The 20425-nt window shown below is 25.7% G+C and overlaps 1 protein-coding gene across 4 annotated transcripts in view; it reads right to left on the bottom strand.

Moving 5' to 3' along the window:
* The window catches only part of LOC119604243 (homeobox protein homothorax), a 160595-nt gene that overhangs the window by 108015 nt on the left and 32155 nt on the right, over positions 1-20425 (bottom strand). For all 4 annotated transcript variants that reach the window (XM_037956744.1, XM_037956734.1, XM_037956758.1 and 1 more), the window contains exons 5-6: positions 18548-18598; positions 12873-13058 (exon numbers count right to left, since the gene is read on the bottom strand). In XM_037956744.1, coding sequence (XP_037812672.1) covers positions 12873-13058; positions 18548-18598 — 237 coding nt within the window. The remainder of the gene's footprint in view (positions 1-12872; positions 13059-18547; positions 18599-20425) is intronic.

Below are 20425 nucleotides of genomic sequence, written 5' to 3'. Positions count from 1 at the left end.
CAAAATCCCTGAAGAGGATTTACCCTTAAAAACCAACTCTACAATATGACAGATAGCAAAAAAAAAATACAAATACCAAAAAAAAAGTAACTTCATGTAATTGACGTCAATTCGTATTTCGCACCGTGAATAATAAAACATGCCAAGCAACCACTTACAGCCAGCCAAAAAGTATGCTCTAGTTATTAAAAGTGGTTGTTCCCTTTATTCATATTTTTATATATAATAATGATTGTGAGTGTGTTTATCATATAAAAAGGATATTGAAAATTATGTTTATAGGTTAGGGAAGGAAAACAACATATATTTTATTAATGTTACCATATGAAAACTGATAAAATTTTTTTGCAATTTAAGCCTCTGTAATAATCAGCCTTATAGATGTATTGACTGCTGGTTGGGCTGCTGGTACTCATATAAGGGTGTTTAAAAGGTGTGCTCATATTTCATTTCATATGTATGAATAAACGTAATAAAATATTTTTTTTTTTTTGTTATTACAATTTTTGGCTAAATCCTTAAAGTCTTTTCGGAATACATATGTTGCTTATTTAGAAAAATTATTGTAAAGGATTTGTTATATTTTGTTAAAAATTAACATTTGTGTGAATGTATGTATATGTTTTATTAAATATTTAATTTAATTTCTTTAAAAAGACATTTAACAGTTAAAAAAAATATATATTAAAAAAAGGGGTTCATTAATTTTGTTGTTGTTTTAGCAGCCGACTGTATAACTTTTAAATGCTTGACACCTTGTTGGCTGCCAGTTTGCTTGCTACCGAGAGTCTTAAGGAGTCTTTTAAATGAAATGAACTTTAAAATGACAATTTCATTAACTTAATGCTAGTCACGTATGTTGTTTTGTAGCTTTTAAAGGGATTAAATTATTTTTCCTTTTTTTTTTTTTTGTTAATTTGTTGCCAAAGAGTCTCTGCTAAAACAAGTATATAAAAAAATTGTGCGGAGAAAAAGTTAATTAAAAAATGTTTTAAGACCAAAAGGTGTTAAATACTTTAGAGGAAATTAGGAACAAAATGTCAGTTTAATTAAAAAACCAGGTAATATTTCAAATGTTTATGTCTTTTAGACAAAAAGAAATTTAATAAAAAAAAGTTTTGAGCAAAAAGGAAGACTTTTTGAAAGGCTTAAGAAAAAATCAAATGTTTACTAATTTTATAATAAAACATCTTCTTCAAATACAAAATACTATAGATATCAATGAAACAATTGAAAAAATTTTAATATTTTAAAACTAAAAAATTTTACACAATTTTGTCTAAAATACAATTTTGAAAATTTTAATGAAACAATTGACAAAACAAAAGGACTTTCTTTACATAAATATTCCTGAGAGACGGTTCACACACAACAAATTTTGTCGCTCAAGTTTAAGAGTTTGTATGAGCGTAACTAAACTCTCCCACAAACTCAAAAGTTTAGCGACAAACGTTGCAGTAGGTAAACCGTTACATAAAAGCTTTATTACCAGATTTACAACGTTTTACCACTCTTCTTAAATTTTCCTGGAAGACGGTTCACACATAACAACTTTTGTCGCTCAACTTTTTAAGTTTGTATGAGAGTAACTAAACACTACCACAAACTCAGAAGTTTAGCGACAACAGTTACAGTATGTAAACCGTTACTTAAAAACTTATTTTACCAGATTTACAACGTTGTGGTTCACACACAACAACTTTTGTCGCTCAAGTTTTTAAGTTTGTATGAGCCTAACTAAACAGACTAGCACAAACTCACATGTTTAGCGACAAACGTTGCAGTATGTAAAACGTTACTTAAAAGTTTTTTTTTTCATATTTACTACGTTTTACCACTCTTCTTAAATTTTCCTGAGAGACGGTTCACACACAACAATTTCTTTCGCTCAAGTTTTTAAGTTTGTATGAGCGTAACTAAACACTACCACAAACTCAGAAGTTTAGCGACAAACGTTGCAGTAGGTAAACCGTTACTTAAAAGCTTTTTTTACCAGATTTACAACGATTTATCACTCTTCTTCAATTTTCCTGAAAGACGGTTCACACACAACAACTTTTGTCGCTCAAGTTTTAGAGTTTGTATGAGAGTAACTAAACACTAACAAAAACTCAGAAGTTTAGCGACAAGTGTTGCTAAATGTAAGCCGTTACTTAAAAGCCTTTTCTTTACCAAATTTACAACATTTTACCACTCTTCTTAAATTTCTTAACAAATAATTTACTAATGGAAAAAAAATCAAATGGGTCAAAACTAATCCTTTTTAGGACTTTTACTCTGTTTTCAATAATTTAACATTTCAAGTATTTGCTGTGTGGCCACAAACTAAAATATTCAATTAGTTATTAACCCTTGTAGTTAAACTATTTAACCTCCCCCCTTTTAAATCAACAACAAATATCCTTTAATAGCAAAACTCTAGCAAATGATGGATGGATTAAATTACAAACGAAACAAGTGGTCAATACAATTTTAATGATTTAACCTAAAACTTTACTTTCTTTCCCCTTTTTTATGAAAAGGAACATAAGTTAAATAAAAAGGATAATTGTTATTGATCCACAAAAGAAAAAAGCATCAAAGGGTTTTGCAATTGCTTGTTAAGCAGGTTAATCAAAGATTAAAATAATTGTTAGTTAAAGTATTAAAAAAAAATTCCATTGATATTTGAGTAAAAGTACTTTTCTTTTTTTGGTTTAACAACAAATGTGGTTACAATTTAGTTAAGACCTCAAAGGGCCAGCTTACACATTTAACATGGTTTGCTGGGGTTTGACCATTAAGCTTTAAAGCTCATTGGCTTTTATGCAAGAACTTATGTAATTAAATGTAAATTCAGTGTAATAAGTATGTTCTCTTTAAGGTATTTATTTAATAGCAAGTAAGGTAAAATTATAAGGTTTCCTAATATATATTCTATAGAGAATTTATAAATTAAAAGCCGTTAAATAAGTGTCCCCCCTATATAGGGTGTAAACTATTAGTAGTGGAAACAATTTATATTTAAGCTTTTAAGCTGCTTTGGCCAAGCTTATGTGGTAAGGCAAGGTGTGTTAGTTAAAATAAAAGAAAAACATATTTAAAATAGTTATTTTTGCCAAATAAATTCCTTTTATTTTATTTCCTTAGAATTTTGTTTGGTTTTTTTGTCATTTAAAAATATTTTTAAACATTTTAATACGCATTAGAAATCAAATAATAGCCTATAGGCGGCTTCTGTTTGATATTTTGTAGCTAAGGTTTAGCATATTAAGACAAAAGCAAAAATATACATTTTTAAAACAGTTGAGTAGATTTTGTTTAGCTTTAAATAGTAGGTATAAAAATGTTGCTGTTTTGTTTAAAGGCTTAAAAATATTTCCAAGAATTTTATGAACAAATAGCAAATATTTGAAAGGTAAGGGATTTAAAATTTTAATTAAATTTGCCAAAAATATACATATACATATTTGTGGAAATTTTGAATGTTATTTAGAAATTGCCTTAAAAACAAAGTTAATGAATATTAAAAAAAAGGCACTTGGTTAAAAAAGTACTTTTTGACAAATAGTAAAAGAAAGTACCATAATACTATATAGAGGCAAACAGAAATATACACGCCTGGTACCAAACTGACACCAAACTGTTTATAATTTTTCAAAACCATCCCTTGTCGAAGTATATACTTACCTACGTACGACAACACTATGTAATGTTGATAACATTGCAACAAGTAGTTGTCGAAATCTAAATTTTATACACATCCGTTGTCTAAATGTTAACAAACGTGGTAAGCTCACTATTGACAAACAATCCGTTGCCAATAGTGAGCTTACCACGTTTGTTAACATTTAGACAACGGATGTGTATAAAATTTAGATTTCGACAATGAATTGTTGCAATGTTAACAACGTTGCGACATAGTGTTGTCGTACGTATGTATATACTTTGACAACGGATGTTATTGACAAATTATAAACTCTTGGGTGTCAATTTGGTACCAGGCGTGTATATTTCCTTTTCCCTGTGTGTACTTAAACTAACAATGTCTATTACAAAATACAAACTTAATTTAAGTTTAACAATTAGATTATTTTTTAGTTTTAATAAGGAAATTGTAACAAAAAGTATTTTTCCGAAAATACAATGTTTTTCTTAACTTACTTTATGCTAGCTTTGTTAGTTTCAGCCAAAATTCCCCCCCAAAAAAGTACTTTTTATTAATTGCTTTTATTTTTTGGTAATTTTAATCTTCTGTTAAGTTTTAATTTCAACTTGAAATTAATTTTATGTTTTCTTATTTCTCTAAATTTTTTGGTTTTATTTCTAAAAGCGTCTTACTGTCTGCCAAAAATTGTATATCACCCCAAAAACAGAAAACCACAAAACATATCCTCTTTTAGCCTTGTTTTGTTTTTTTGTTGCTTTTTAGCCAAAAAAAACAAAAAAACATAATGTTTTAACCAGTTTTTAAGAGACATAAACATTACTGAAAAGTATAACTATATATTTTTTTCCTGATACTGTTTTGATACTCTGGTAATCAACATCATTATCATGAGCATCAAGGTGATGGCTGTTGATGAGTGGTGGTGTATACCAAAAAAATGTAATTATGATCATAATAATAATGATCCAACATGATCGTGATTTTAACACATCTTTTCACTGTCTAAACTTAAAGGCCCCCAAAATTGTGCACTCATTTGTGAAACACAAAAAAAAAAACGAAAAAAAAAGTTTTTACTAGTTTTTGACTTTTGTTTATGTCTGGTCCACAATCATTTTTGCCAAAAACCACAAAACTCCAAAAATTTAAAACCTAAAAAATGTTGACGTATTATATTTGATACTTTTTCTTTTTTTCGGGTAATTTTTTTTTACGAATATGTCCCAAGTTTAAGGTTAAATAAGAAACCTAAAAAGTGTAGCAAAACAAACGAAAATGTGAAATCAAAAAAAATAAAAAAATATTTTTATTATAAATTTTAGAACCTTTAAAACGTGTTGTTGCGTTTTTATAGGTACAAAAATAATAATATTTCGTTTGTTGTCAATACCAATTCAGTTTAAATCTATACAGAACAACAGTCCAACCTAACTACGACAAAACACAAAATCACAGAAATTCACCAAAAAAAAAAAAACTGAAACATTGAAATCAACATTTGAGACATTTCACGATTTTATTATGTATGAAGTGTCGCGTCTGCAAAAATTTTTATATTTAAAAAAAAAATATTTTTAACGTACGTTTGTTTAAATTGTTGCTATCTTTCAAGTCCAAAACCACAAAAATGTCATCATTTTTAGAGCAAAAGTTTTTTTTTCTAAAGGAATACAATCAAAACTCGGTCTGTTTAAAATGTCTGTCTTTTTGTATATGTTTTTTTTAATATTGCAGTTTGGTATGGTTTTCAAGTACGTTCTTAAAATATGTTTAATTCACAGTCGAGTTTTGAAAACATTTCTTTATAACTTATAGTTTAAATAATGCTCTGGTTTCTTTTTTTTTATAATATTTTTGTTAAATTTTAGCTTTTGTTGTATTTGAACGCGTTTAAAATGTTAAAATTTTTATAGTTTGTTGCTTGATTTATTTTTTTGGAAACTTTGTTGGTAAATTTTTTGTTAAACTAACACTTTGGTTTAAGCGTAGAATGTGATACCTTTAGGAAATTGTTAAATTCTTTAAATTTAATAAAAAAACTCAAAAGAAAATAACAATTAAAGAAATCTTGAGAGCTTTAAAGCTCTGAGTAAATGGTAAGCACACTTTAAGCTTTAAATTAGGAAAGCTTTTAAAACAGCTTTAAAGCTGTTACTGTTATGGCAAGCATTATTTAAGCTATAAATTCGAAGAGCTTTTAAAACATTTTTAAATCTTAAACGAAACAATTTTAAAGCTTAAACCAAAACTCAAAAGAAAATAAGAATTAAAGAAAACTTCAGAGCTTTAAAGCTCAGAGTAAATGGCAAGCACAGTTAAAGCTATAAATTACCATATGGCAAGCATTATTTAAGATATAAATTTTAAAAGCTTTTAAAACATTTTTAAATCTTAAACGAAACTATTTTAAAGCATAAACCAACACTCAAAAGAAAATAAGAATTAAAGAAAACTTATGAGCTTTAAAGCTCAGAGTAAATAGCAAGCTGTTACTGTTAAGGCAAGCATTTTTTAAGCTATAAATTTCAAAAGCTTTTAAAACTTTTTTAAATCTTAAACGAAACAGTTTTAAAGCCTAAACAAAATATTTAATTATAAATTAAACTAAAAATTATTTATAACCTTTTTTTTTAAATTCCTATAATAAAAATCAAACTCCTACACTACAATTATTTTCCAAAAATTATAACTTTCTATGTGGGTGTTCATATAAAACCTAAAATTTTTGCCATTTTTTTGTCTTTAAACTTATTTTTTTTTAATATCAAAACACGCAAATCACAAATCAGTTTTGTTGCTCATTTTGACTGAATGAATGAGAAGAAAAAAAACGAAGCAGTCAACAATAAACACCAACAAGAATAACAATAATAAAAAGAGGCCCACAGTATAACCTTAATGCATGGTTGCATGTTGTAAAACATGTATGTTTTGTCACACTTTTGGCAAATAACAATGGCTGGAAAATATAATAATAATAATAAAATAATAAAAAAAAAAGAAAATCTAACAAATAACACAAAAAAATTCATAAAACCAACACCACCCGTTTTTGTCTGTTGAGTTTTTCACACAATAGGCGTGACTAGCTAAGCTGGCTTTTTCCCCTCTGTCTGTATTATCTACATTAGATTTTGTTAATGTCTGCTGTGTGTGAATTGTCAAAATCAAATTTCAGTTATATGAAACTATATAGTCAAATGTTATATGATCTCGGTTAGATTTGTTCATTTTCCTAAATCAGCTTATGATTTTGTTAGATTTTTCAACATCTATACAACAAAAGTGTGCCGAATTTTATAATAATAAAAATTGGTTTCATATTATTTTTTTGTAATATGAGCTTTATACAATGTAGTAATAATACCAACTAAAGCGGCGCGAAAAGATGTCATCTAAAACATATGTAAAATTTACATTTTTGGTAAATATAAATTCAAACTATACACTCAAAAATATGAAATGGTAATAAATTAAAAGTCGACGAAATTCTTGCTGAATCTTTAAATTCTGTAAATCTGAAAAAAATTTTAAATATTTTTTTTACACACTCAAATATTTTTGGCCATATGAAAGTCACTTGTTGTTGTTACACACACAAAAAAAAATCTGTAAAAAATTTCTTAAATTATACAAAAACACAATTTTCAAACCAAGTTCAAATACTTTTGTATACAGTAGTTAAAAAACGATTCCTTTCGCTGTAGTTTGCTTTTCGTAGACTGGTTTAACAATACGTAGTTAACTTGCGCATGACGTAGTCTGGGTTTTTTTTTTTGCTTGCTGTAGTCTGCTTTTGCTTGACGTAGTCTGGTTTTTGCATTACGTAGTAGCTGTAAATCCTTCTAAATCTTAAATAATTTGTTAATCTTTTATGTTTACGTGTTACTATAATCTTTTATTTGTTGAATTTATAGCAAAAATAGTTTATTTACATTATTTTTGTTGTTTTTCTTTTCAGTAGTATTTAAGCAAGCTAATTTTAATAAGAAAAAATGTAAATTATGTTTTTAGCATAAATATTGTCTTTTGACTTGGGATTTTGTTAAAGTTATGAAAAGTTTTATATGGGCAAGATGTCATTTGAACAAAATTTTGTTAAATTTCTTAGGGATTAAAAGCAAAAATGTTTAAAAAGTATTGTTATTATGAAAAATGTAACATATGTATTCTTTTGAAGAAAAAATGAAGCAGTAGCATAATTTTGCTTAGATTATGAAAGTAATTTTTGGTGCATCAATATTTGAAATATCACAACAGCGACAAGACCAGATATTGATGGGGATTATATGTCATATTTATCAACATTTTTATAAGAAATTTCTAATATATTAACATTTAAAAAAATGAATGATATACAATATATCTACGGTATTACTATTCGGGATTAATAGATATCAAAGTATAAATTTTCCTATCCAATGATATACAATATATGTATTATAATTATTCCTCACTACAAATTAGAAATATCAAACAAAGTACCCATTTTCTTTAAATAAATACTCTCCTAAGATTAATAAACCGATTTTTTTAAAGGTCTGACTATTTAGATTTGATTTTTAAATTTTTGTAATAAATGTCAGGCTTGGGGTGTAATGATTACATTTTTAATTACAATTACATTTGAAGTAATTGTAAAAGAAGCTTTACCAATTACATGTAATTGAAGTTTTGCCAATTACAATTACATGTAATTGTAATGATTACATTTCCAATTACATTTGAAGTAATTGTAATTGATTTACCTTTACCAATTATTGTGTAATGATTACATTTTTAATTACAATTACATTTGAAGTAATTGTAAAAGAAGCTTTACCAATTACTTGTAATTGAAGTTTTGCAAATTACAATTATTTGTAATTGTAATTGAAGTTTTGCCAATTGCTTTGTATTACTTGTAAGTGTAATTGAATAATATCCAATTTCAATTACTTGTAATCGAAGTTTAGCAATTTACAATTATTTGTAATTGTATTTGAAGTTTTGCAAATTACAATTACTTGATTACATTTGAAGTAATTGTAATTGATTTACCTTTACCAATTACATTTAATTGTAATTGAAGTTTTCCAAATTACAATTATTTGTAATTGTAATTGCAGTTTTGCCAATTACTTTGTATTACTTGTAATTGCAATTGACTAATTTCCTATTACAATTACTTGTAATTGTGAATTTTGTTCTTTATAATTACATGTTATTGTAAATAGTAAACTTCAATTACAATTACAAGTAATTTTAATTGGCAAGATTTTAATTATAATAACAAGTAATTGTAATTGATTGTTGGTCAATTACACAATTATTTGTAATTAGAAAAACTTCAATTACAATTACAAGTAATTACAAGTAATTGTAATTGACCGTGTAATGAATTACTTTGCGTAAACATTACCCCCCATCCCTGATAATTATCATGGATTTGGGAAATTATAGCTACTGCCAGGGTTCGTATAATAAAGTTTGCTGCATTTTAAAGGTAAGATAAGAAATAAAACCTATTCTAACCTAGAATATTATGCATGATTTAAGACAATTTTCCAGGGTTCAGAAAATGTTATACATACAAATCTATGTTTTTATACATATTTTTTTCAAATAGTTTGATTTTCAGAATACATATTTATACCATGAATAGTGTTTTTTTAACAAATTTTTTTTAATATTTTTGCTTTTAAACACAAATTTTTATACAAATTTTAAAAAGTTAATTTTCTGCGAAGATTTTCATTTTGGGTAAATTTTTTTTAATAAAAAATTAAGTATTAACATAAATCCACTTGCAGCTATTGTCATCCATTTTCAATCCATTGAAGAAATCCTTTTAAGTTCGTTCCAGAGACAATCCATATATAAATCCATATCCTTGGGTGCCTTAAGACTTATAGTATATTTAAAAAAATAACAAAAACTTGTGATATTTTTTTTCTTTTTTATAATTCTGTTTTATTTTTGAAATATATTATTTTAATATATATATATATTTTAATTATTGGCTAACTTTCTTTTTTCAGTTTTTTTCATTTCTTTTTTATAGATTAATAATAAATTTATATTAATTATATTAATTTTTTTTTTGTATTTTTAATATATATATATTTTTGTTTTTATTTGTTTTAGTATACATACAAATTAATTAAAATTATTACATTTAAAAATGTATTTTTTTTTTGTTTTTTCGTATAACTTTAGTAAGGGGGGGATTGGGGGGTTTGATTTTTTTTAAATTATAAAAAAGAAATAATGATTTTTTTGATTGCGTTTTATTACAATTTTGCTAAAAACTAAAGTTTAAAGGAAATAATAATAAAAACCTTTAATATTTATATATGTATAAGTAATTTAATAAAAATAAAAAAATAAAAATTGTATAAAATATCACCTAATAAAATATTACGTATTTCAGGATTTTTTGTAATTTTTTTTTTTTTTTTTGTTTAAGATTTTTTTTAAGTTTTTATATTTATATATAAAATAACATAAAGACAACAATGAACAAATTAAAATGATAAAAAAAATAATAATGAAAATATTTATAGGAAGTATTAAGATTTTTTAATTTAAAATTATTTTTTGTTTTTGTATACATAATAATAATAATATTATTTAATAAGTTTTCTTGAATTAAAAGTAAAATAAAGCAAAGCTTTTATCGTATAATTTTTGTGTTTAAGGGGAAAAGTATTAAAACACTTTTTCCCCCTTTAAAGGGGGGGTAGAGGGATTTTTTTAAAGAGTTTTACAATAATTTTAAAATTATTTTTAGGTTTTTAATTATAAAGTACAACAACTATTTGTTTAAACCAAAAAGTAAACGCAGAGTGTTTAAGCAACTTAAAAGGAAAGCTTTTAAAACTTTTGTTAAATATTTTGTTTTTGTTATCCTGCCCATATAGCTTTTCAAAATTGTAGTTTTTTATCTTTGTTACCTTAACGTTTTTTGCCTATAAACTAGAGTTTTTGTTTTAAAGAAAAAGCTTAGACAAAAAAGCTTTATCAAAAGCTTTTTTCTTTTTTTCATTAAATTACATATATTTATAGAGTTTTGTTTTAAAGTTTAGTAACCTTTTTTGTTTTAGTTTAAGTTTTTAGTTTTAGTTTTAAGTACTTTAGTAGTAAATAGTAGTAAGTAGTAGTATTTATTTAGTTATAGTAAGTAAAGAGTTTTGGTTTAATTTTTTTAAAAAATTAAAAACAATTTATGTTTTGTTTTTGTTTTAGTTTAATAAGGAAGTCTCTATTTATCTTAACGATTAATAGATTTAATTACGTATATCGTTTTCTTTGTTTGAGAAGGAAATTGTTTAAGTTTTTCTTTTTTTGTTTTGCGTTAAAAATACTACTTTTTTTATAAGGATTTTCTTTTTGTTTTCAATTATTTGCATTTTGTAAATGTAAAACGTTTAGTTTTAATAAATACTTTTGTTTGTTAATTAATATATTACACGTTCTGTTTTTTTTTCTTATTTTGTTTTGTTAAATATTTATAATAAATTATTAGTTTTTTTTTTTTTTTTGTTTAATATTATTTTTTAAGAATATTCGTATACTTTTTATTTGAACTTAAGTTGTTTTTGTGTGTAAGTGTATTTTTTTATTTTTAAATTATAAAAATAAGAAAAAAATTATATTAAAAAAGTTTTGGCAAGTTTTTTTCTCTTTAAAAAAAGAAAAAACTTTTGAAAAAAGGACGTTTTTAAAGAGTGTGTTTTTTTTAGAAAAAATCGTATACTTGGTTTTTTGTGTTTTTTTTTTTTCTTGTTACGTATTTTAAAGTAAATTATGGGTTTGATAAACTGTTAGAAATAAAGGCAACTAAAAGTCGGCCTCATTTTTGATGCGGTAACTGGCATAAGTTTGTTCCACCGGTTTAAATTGTTGTGCCTGTGGTGGTTCCTTTTTTTTAAATTTAGGAAAAATTCAAACAAAATTTTGTTAAAACAACAAACTTATAACCACTTTTTAAAATTTCAAATAAATGTTAAAAATCAAAAATTTTTAAAAACTGCTTTAAAAAAAATAAAGTTAGTGTGGGTTAGTTAGTAAAAATCATATTGTAAATATTTCAAATATTAGTTAGGTTAGTTTTGTTTTTCTTTTCTAAATAAAAATGTTAAAAATTTTGTTTTAAATATATAAATAGTATACTATATTGGCGAGCTATATGGGCCTCTTGCAAAAACGAAGTTGATTTTAAGTTTATAAGTTAATTTTTTTTTTTCTTATTTGTTTTGTAAAGTTGCGGTACTTTTTACAATTGTTTTGTTTGTTTAGGATTTTTTAACATAATTATGATTGTTTCTTTTTTTTTTATCATAATATAATATAAAAAACAAAAATATTTTTTTTTTTATTTTAAGTTTAATAATTAAATGGCTGTTTCTTTTTGTTTGTCAATTTAATATTTAAATATTTTTAATTATTGCCTTCAATTTCACCAGAAAAAATATTTTTGTTTTTTTTTTTTGTTTCTTAAAAAATCATAAAATTTAACCACCTTATAAAAATATTTTTCTCTTTATAAACAATTTCAAAAAAAAATTGCAGCACGTATAGTTATTTTATTTAATTTATTTCTTAAAAACAATTTGGCAAAAAGTAAAACCTGCAATAAATTAAAAACTTTGCACTTTTGTTATCCTTTCAAACCAAATTCGCTTGTTTCAAAAATAAATAAAAAATAAAAAAAATCCAATTCAAATTTTCATATAACTTAAAAACAAATAAATGAAAATAGTTTTGTATTTTACGCACTTTTTGTTTCGAGTGTAAGTATATTTTGTGGCAAACAAACGAACAAACAAACACAGCTTCAATAGTAATAAATCACTTGAAAAAAAACTTTTTTGTGGCCTGTTTAATGTTGGTCAGTGGTAAAAGCTATACGTGTTGCAATCTTTTCTTTCTTTTGTTTGTATATAGATTTTTATAAATTTAAAACGTGGTTTTATGGTTTTTTCTTACTTTTTTGCTTTAGTTAATTTTTATAATTTCTTTTAAAATTTTTGGTAATTTACACTTGTTTTTTGTTTAATTTTTTTAGATTTTTTTTTTTGTTATTTTTTTTTATTATTTATTTAATTATTTAATCCCAGGGCATTGTGAGCACCCGCTTCGTTTTTGCAAGAAGGTCGTTATCGTACTACGAACATGGGTGCACCACCGCATTGTAGCTCGCCAATATAGGACCATGTGCTCCCGCGAAGGGGGTACTCACAACGTCTGGTGTACTAGCTCCATCGGTGTGTGATGTTGAATCGGCATTACTTCTTCCTTCACCATTAGCTGAACCCAATTCTGGTGGTTTGGTGGTGTCCCGTTCGTCAATTACTAAATCTATTGGCATTTTACCCTTTAGACATGATATATATCGATGACAGAAATTATCGCATAATTCATGTACCTATTTTTTTTTTCATATCGTAATCGAATTTTGTTTGTTGTAGGTAGTTGTAGTAGTTGTTGTTGGTTTTTTTGTTTTGTTGCAAAAAAAGTGCAGGGCGGAAAGTAAAAAAGAAGAAAAAAAGAACGGGATTTGATTAGTTTTTTTCTTATAGTTTTTCTAGTTGCATTATAATTTAATTGTTTATATATATTATTATAATGTTGGTGTAGGGTTCTTTTAATGGTGCAAAGTTAAATTTATTGCTTTTAAACATTAAATAGAATATTTGTATTTTTTTAAATTAAAAGGCTGCTTAAAATAATTAATAATATAAATTAAAATTTTCTGAAATTTCGTTTAAAAAACCAAAAGCTTTTCCAGTTATATGTTTGGGAAAAAACATTTTTGCTTAAAAGCTTTTAGTTTTAGGGTAAATGTTAATGAAAATAACTTAAACTACTAAAATATAAAAGCTTTTATTAAAAAAGCTTTTATATTATAATTATAAATTTAAAAGAAAAATGCCTTAAAAATAAAATTTTATTATTTTAAAATGGTTTCTTTGCACAAAAGCTTCTAAAAGCTTAAATTTTGGCAAAAACAAGAAAGTTTGAATTTCAACAATTATGTTGCTTTGCGTAAGCTTAAAATAAAAACAGCTTTAAATTTTATAATGCCTAAAACTTGACTCTTGTTTGAGCTTAAAAAAAAGCTCTTTATTAACTTTATATTCCTTGGAATTCTTTACTTTACACGAGTATAATTTTATGTAAATTTAGTTTAACATTATTTTTTTTTTTTGTTACTATAGTTTTTTAAAAACCCATCAACTTCATGATAGACATGCAAATTAGTTTTTGCGTATGGTTTTTGAATTTGTAGTTTTTTTCACTATTTTCTTTTTAGCGTAAAAAATGGCGCATTGTTTTGGCCAGAGTAAAGTAAACCCTTTTTATATATATGTATATAGTTAAGGCAAATTAAGCCGGCCGGTTATTTTTTGTTATTTGACAATGGTTGGAGGTTCTGGCTGTTTGGCCGGCTGTAACATAAAAATTGGCATAAATATGCATCAGTTTCTTGTCTTATTTTAAATTTTTGCAACTCATATGCATATTGGCCTAAAGGAATCATTCCAACAATGGTAACCATGGCTAAACACATCATACAACTACTCACTGCTCCCAGCCGCTGGTACCCACAAGATACCGGCACTCACTCACAAATGCGTTTTTTTTTTTTTTTTGTTTTTGTGTATTTTGGCGAACAGTGTGTTCTGTCTGCGTTCGTGTAAGTTTTATGCTTAAACTTTTAAATGCAGAGTTGTATTTTTTTGTGCTATACGTGTGTTCAGTTATTTTTTTGTTTGTGGATTTAATGTTTTTGATAAAATTTTCAAGATAATGTGGGGAGTTGAGAGAGTTGTGTTGATACCACAAACATATAACATTAAGAAGAAAAAGTTTAAGCTTTCAATTGATAATGAATAAAGGAAAACAGCAAAAAAAAACAGCAGTATTTTTTTTTTATTTTATCAGGCTTTAAGCAGGCTGAAAAAAATTGTTTTTGTGTCACTGTTAAATATTTTGTGTGTGTATCATTTTGAACTTGTCAAACTGGTTTAAAATATTTTTTCTACACAATTTTTTATTTAACTGACCAGTCATCCCGCCAAGCAAAAAAATTTTATATATATTTAAGCCTGTCGCGAGAGAGTCTTACCAAAAAGTTTGCGGTCAATGTTATTGTCACCAAAACAAAAACAATAAAACACATGCCTGGTTGCCGTTTTTTTTTTTGCTGTTGCTGCTGTGGCCAGGAGTTGGAATAGAGGTCTTAACTGTTGTTTAGTTTTAAGCGAAAAAAAAACTCAACATAAGACTGGTTTTGGCTAAAGTAAGCCAGCAAGTAAAAACCAAAACAAAAGTTTCCTTTTTAGCCTTTTTAGTTTAAACTCTGCTTAACAGCAACAATTTAAAACAAAAAAATGTTTACAAAAATAGAAAATTGTTAAATCAATAGTAAACACACTTGAGAAAGTTTATAATTTTACACTCGAAAAATTTCTGGCATTATAAACAAGTGCTAACAAAAGGCTTGTAAAAATTTTCTCATAAAACTTAATAATTATTAATTTTATGATTTGTTGTTTTTTTAAAGAAAGACAAAGTCCAGTGCTATTTGAGTGATCAAAAGAAGTTCTTTAACAATTCAAAGCATGTTTGTTAAATGCTATTTTTTCTCTCACTGCTGGGCTGCTGCCGTTTGTTGGAAGTTTGCAGTTGTTATGCATTTTATAAATTGTTATGTTTTCTTTATGGTTGTTATTGTTATTATTTTTGTAAAAAGCCCAGGACGTTTTATTTTTTTTGCTTTTCCCGTTTATTATTTGGCGTGTGTGTGTGTGTTCAAAACATGTCTGGCCAGTAAAAGCAGCCCATAACCATTGGAATCATTGTTATCATCATGTGCTGCAACAACAACAGCAACAATTGCATACGACAACAACATCAGCAGCACCATCACTACCATCATCATCAGCAGCAGCAAGAGCATCATCGTCATCATCATTGCTGCTGCTGTTGCTTGAAACAGTGTGTTGATGCATTGTTAATGATAATTTTGATTAATTTGTCAAGTGTTGAATTTGACATGTTAAGCGAGCAAAATGCTGACTGACTCAATGACTGACTGAATGGCTGTTTGTTTGTTTGAATGGTTGTATGGATGGTTAGTTGGTTTATTTGGCTGGCTGAATGACTCGTTATTGTCATTGTCTGCTGTTACATTACAAACGTGAGTATTTGTGTATATAAAAATGCACTTTATTGCAGTACAGTATAATGGTTGGCTTTTTCCTAAGGAAACTAACTGACTGGCTGCCTGCCTGGATGGCTGGTCAACTAGCCGGTTGCCTTTTTTTACCCAGAGAATCCAGCAGACGGATAGACGGACGGACAGACAGACCGACTGCCAACCAGTCAGTCACATTTTTGTTTAATGTTAAATTTATGTATGTAAAAAACAACTCACAACACACAACAATTCTTTAACTTGTGATCAGATGAAGAAGTAGTAGTTGCAGTATTATGAGAAGGAGGAGGAGTGGAGTTGATAGAATTGAAGAAAATAATTCAACTAAAGAAATTCCTTTTTATTACCAGCCAGTGTTTGGGTGGTATGTTAACTATTTCGTTAAAGGCAAAGAGACCAAAAAAGTAGTAGTATGTACAATAAAAAACAATCTCAAATCGAATTGTCGTACAATGATAATTTGTGGCTTGAAGTTGTTGTTTCGTGATAAGTTAATAAGAAAAAATTATGACAGAGTGGAGAATATTTTACAAAATGCCACAGTTAATGAAGAAATTATGAAATCAAAGAAACAAGTGATGCATTTTAAAAGCAAACGAAATGAAAGGTACAAATGTAAAAGAATTCTAGCAACATATGAAATGTTTAGTTTAAAAGTCAGCAACATGTTGCTAAAAGTGTTTCTCAGATATTGAACTACATTTCTATAAAGTTATAAGATCTTTTTTTTAAGTGAAGCACTTTAAACGCAAACGAAACGAAAGGTACAAGTGTGAAAGAATTCTTCCAACATATGAAATGTTTAGTTTAAATGTCTGCAACATGTTGCTAAAAGTTATACTTAGATATTGTACTACATTTCTATAAAGTTATAAGATCTTTTTTTAATTGAAGCATTTAAACGCATAGGAAAGGTACAAATATGAAAGAATTCAAGCAACATATGAAATGTTTCATTTAAATCTCAGCAACATGTTGCTAAAAGTTTTTCTAAGATATTGAACTACATTATAAGATCTTCATTTTTTAAATGATGCATTTTAAACGCAAACGGAAGATACAAATGTGAAAGAATTCTAGCAACATATGCAATATTTCATTTAAATCTCAGCAACATGTTGCTAAAAGTGTTTCATAGATGGATATTAAACTACAATTCTCTAAAGTTATAAGATCTTTTTTAAAAAATTTTATATTTTTCTTTATTTTTTTTAAATTATGTGGAATTTGCTCTAAATAAGTTTTCCACTCTCGCTCTTGGCATTTAAAGCTTAAACTAATGTTTGTTAAAATATTTTCATTATTTTTTCTATATATAATGTTATTTGTGTAATTTTTTAATCTCTAGACAAAATCAAGTTTTTTTTTTTTTGTAAAACAATTTATTTATTTTTCTAATTTAAATAAAAATCTTAAAAACACTAAAAATTTGTTTTTGATTTCCTTTTATAGATAAGATTATTAAACACACAAAACAAATATAGAAATAATTACAAAAAAATGTAAAATTATTAAAATAAAAACAAAAAAATATAAAAAATTTTCAAACTACATATTAAGAAACTTGATTCTGAGATGTTGTCGTAAGTCTTAGCAAGTGGGTTTTTTAAGAAGTATTCAAATTCAAATTTTGAAATAGTTAAGAAAAAATTAACATAATTACTTATTTAAGTAAATTAGTTAAAATAAAAACAAATTAAGGAAATCTATTTAGATTTGGGAACGAAAATTTTTATTTTCAAAAATAGTTTCTTTTTGTTTATTTTATTTTTTAACATTGTAGTTCTTTCATTTGGTCATGCTTTGCTTAACATTTGTTTAATTAATTTCCTTTTTGTTTCCAACAATCTCAATGGCTTAAACAAAAGGGGGATGTTGTAGTCTGAAAATACTACTAATTCAGAGTGTGCTATTGTTGTTTGTGTAACAAAGAAAGTTAGAGCTTTATTTATTAAGCGTGAAGTTTTTCAGTGCACAAAATTCTGTTAATTTGTATATTAATTGTTTTTTGTTTTTATTATAATAATTTTGAAAAAATATACAAATAAGGGAACCAAACGAAAACTACTATAATTTTTAAATTAGAGACATTTTAAGTAGTTTTTAATGTTATAAATTGCTGGTGTTTTTCAACATAGTTTGGTTTTTAAGCCAGGGGAGTTAACCTCCATTTGGAGTCCACAAATTTGACCACTAATAAGTTTAATTAATTTAAATATGAATTATACAAAAAAAATCTCATAGGGAAGTTATAAAATTAATTAAAGAGTTATTAATGTGGGAGTTTCTTAATGAAATATAAGAAATTTTAAATAATTTTAAACAAAATAAGAAAAGGTTTTAGCAACATGTTGCAAAGTTGTCTATTCATTCAACGTGGTTTGAATTAATTGGCTTGCAAATTTAATCCGATTTAAACATAACTTTTTGTTTCATTTTCTTTCAAATTTAGTTGGATTTAAACATAACTTTATGTTGCGGCAACATGTTGCTATTAATTAAAAATTTTAAAAAAAGCTATTAATTAACAAATATATTAAAATATATCTGTTGATAATTAGAAATGTTTTTAAATTGTTAACAACATGTTTCAGCAACATGTTGCTATCTAAATTTTGTACATATTCTCTAAATTTAAGGCATTTTTCTTGTACTTCTGGAGATTTTATTTAATAATTTAGATTAATACTTACTTTTTCTAATTCTAAAAGGTGAAACCGAAGTACTTGTATTGCTTGCACCATCTGTAATGATAGATAAACATAAAAGATTGATTAAAAAATATGTATTTTTTAAATAATTAAATTACTATACAACACAAACACCTTGACCTCTAACCGTTAACAACAAAAAACATTAAATCTATAGTTTAAAACAAGTAATATGAACGAAAAAAAAACAAATTATATTTTTTTTTTTAATAAAAAAGGAATGATGATCAAAACAAAAACCAAAACAAAAAAATATAACTCTACAAAACCGGATTTTAAATAAAATTTTTATTATTTATTTTAGAGAAATATTTTGTTTTGAACACAACAACAAACAACATTTGTTTAGTAAATTAAAATATCACTTTTATTTGTATAGAATTTTTATGATTGTAATATTATGATTTTACTTAAATGACATTTTTACGATTTTACCTCAAAAACCTCAAACTACTAAACAGCACTAGGTCCGTCCATCCCCCCAGTCTGTTAGACAGTTTTTAGAACAAATGAGCAACAAATGAAAGCCAAAAACACACTTTACCCACAAGTAATAAAACAAACTCATCTTGTGCTCTAGGGATATGTCTGAGGAGCTGTTGTATAGCTGTTTTTTACGATCGCATCATTTAAAAAAAAAGTCAAGAAGTGTCATTAAAAATTTGTTTACAAATACTCGATATGACACTAAGTTTATTTTTTTTTTTTTTTTTGTTTGGTTTGATTTTTTATGAGCAAAAAATATATAAAAAAAATCTATAAAAATTTAAAAAAAAAACATATTGTATATTAAGTAACTATGTGTTACTAAATGTTTAAGCATTTAAATATATAAAAATTTAGAAGAGCAAAAAAACAAACCAAATAAAACAGACAATATCACAACTGTATTAAAAGGCAGAAATAGCAAGCAATATTGGACTAAACAACTGATACAGCTACAGCATCAACGGCAGCAATAGCAGCAGCATGCATGCATGATGTTTTACGACGACAAAATGATTTATGAGTTAAAAGTACTTGTTATACGCAAGCTCAAACTGCTCTAAGTAAAACGGTGTGTATATTGTATATGATTGTATGCAGTTGTTTGTAACAACTTACAACAAACAACAACAATCAATGGTTTTGGTTTTTTTTACTACATGTTTAACTTCATTCACATGCTACAATTTAATGCATGTTCTTGGCCTTTAAATTGGTAATAAACTAATAATATATACCATAAATGGCGGGCTCACTCATTCACTGGGACTGTGTGACTGGCAAATATTATTATTATTATTATGATGTAAAATTATTTGCCAACAACTCAGCCAGCAACATTTAGTTACAGGGACTGCAACAAAAAAGGGTTTTTTTTTCATATGCATAGAGAAAAACAAACGTTAAAATGTTTTTCAAATGATTGTTGTTAACAACAACAACAAAAAATACAACAAAATAGCAAATTAACAAAAAGAGTTAAAACAAATACAAGTCATAATAAATGCCATAAAATTATTATAATTACTTGATTTGCATTTGTATTCAAGTGTCAAGTTAATGATAACAATAACAAACAAAAAAAAAAAAAATAACAACTGTAGAGAACAACAAAAAGAATTGTCAAGCAATTAGTTTAAAAATCTTTATAACTAACTAAAAATAAAAAAATCTATTTTTTTGTTAAAATCTAGTTAATTTAAAAACATTACACATCTAACTATATATATAAAATATTTAAAAAAATTAAGCTTCTTTAATATTCTAACATATGTGGGCTGACTTGGCTGGCTGGTTGGTTGGTTTAGCTGTTTAAAATAAAATCTTTTAAATGACATTGAACTTGTTGTAGACATTTTTTTTATTTATTTAATT

The sequence above is a fragment of the Lucilia sericata genome, unplaced genomic scaffold (genome assembly GCF_015586225.1).
Source record: "Lucilia sericata isolate MDLA Ls3-8-SP2 unplaced genomic scaffold, ASM1558622v1 Contig000012F_arrow, whole genome shotgun sequence".
In the NCBI taxonomy this organism is placed as follows: Eukaryota; Metazoa; Arthropoda; class Insecta; order Diptera; family Calliphoridae; genus Lucilia; species Lucilia sericata.
Note: the sequence above shows the minus strand (reverse complement) of the source record. Positions and strands in the feature narration are given on the sequence as shown.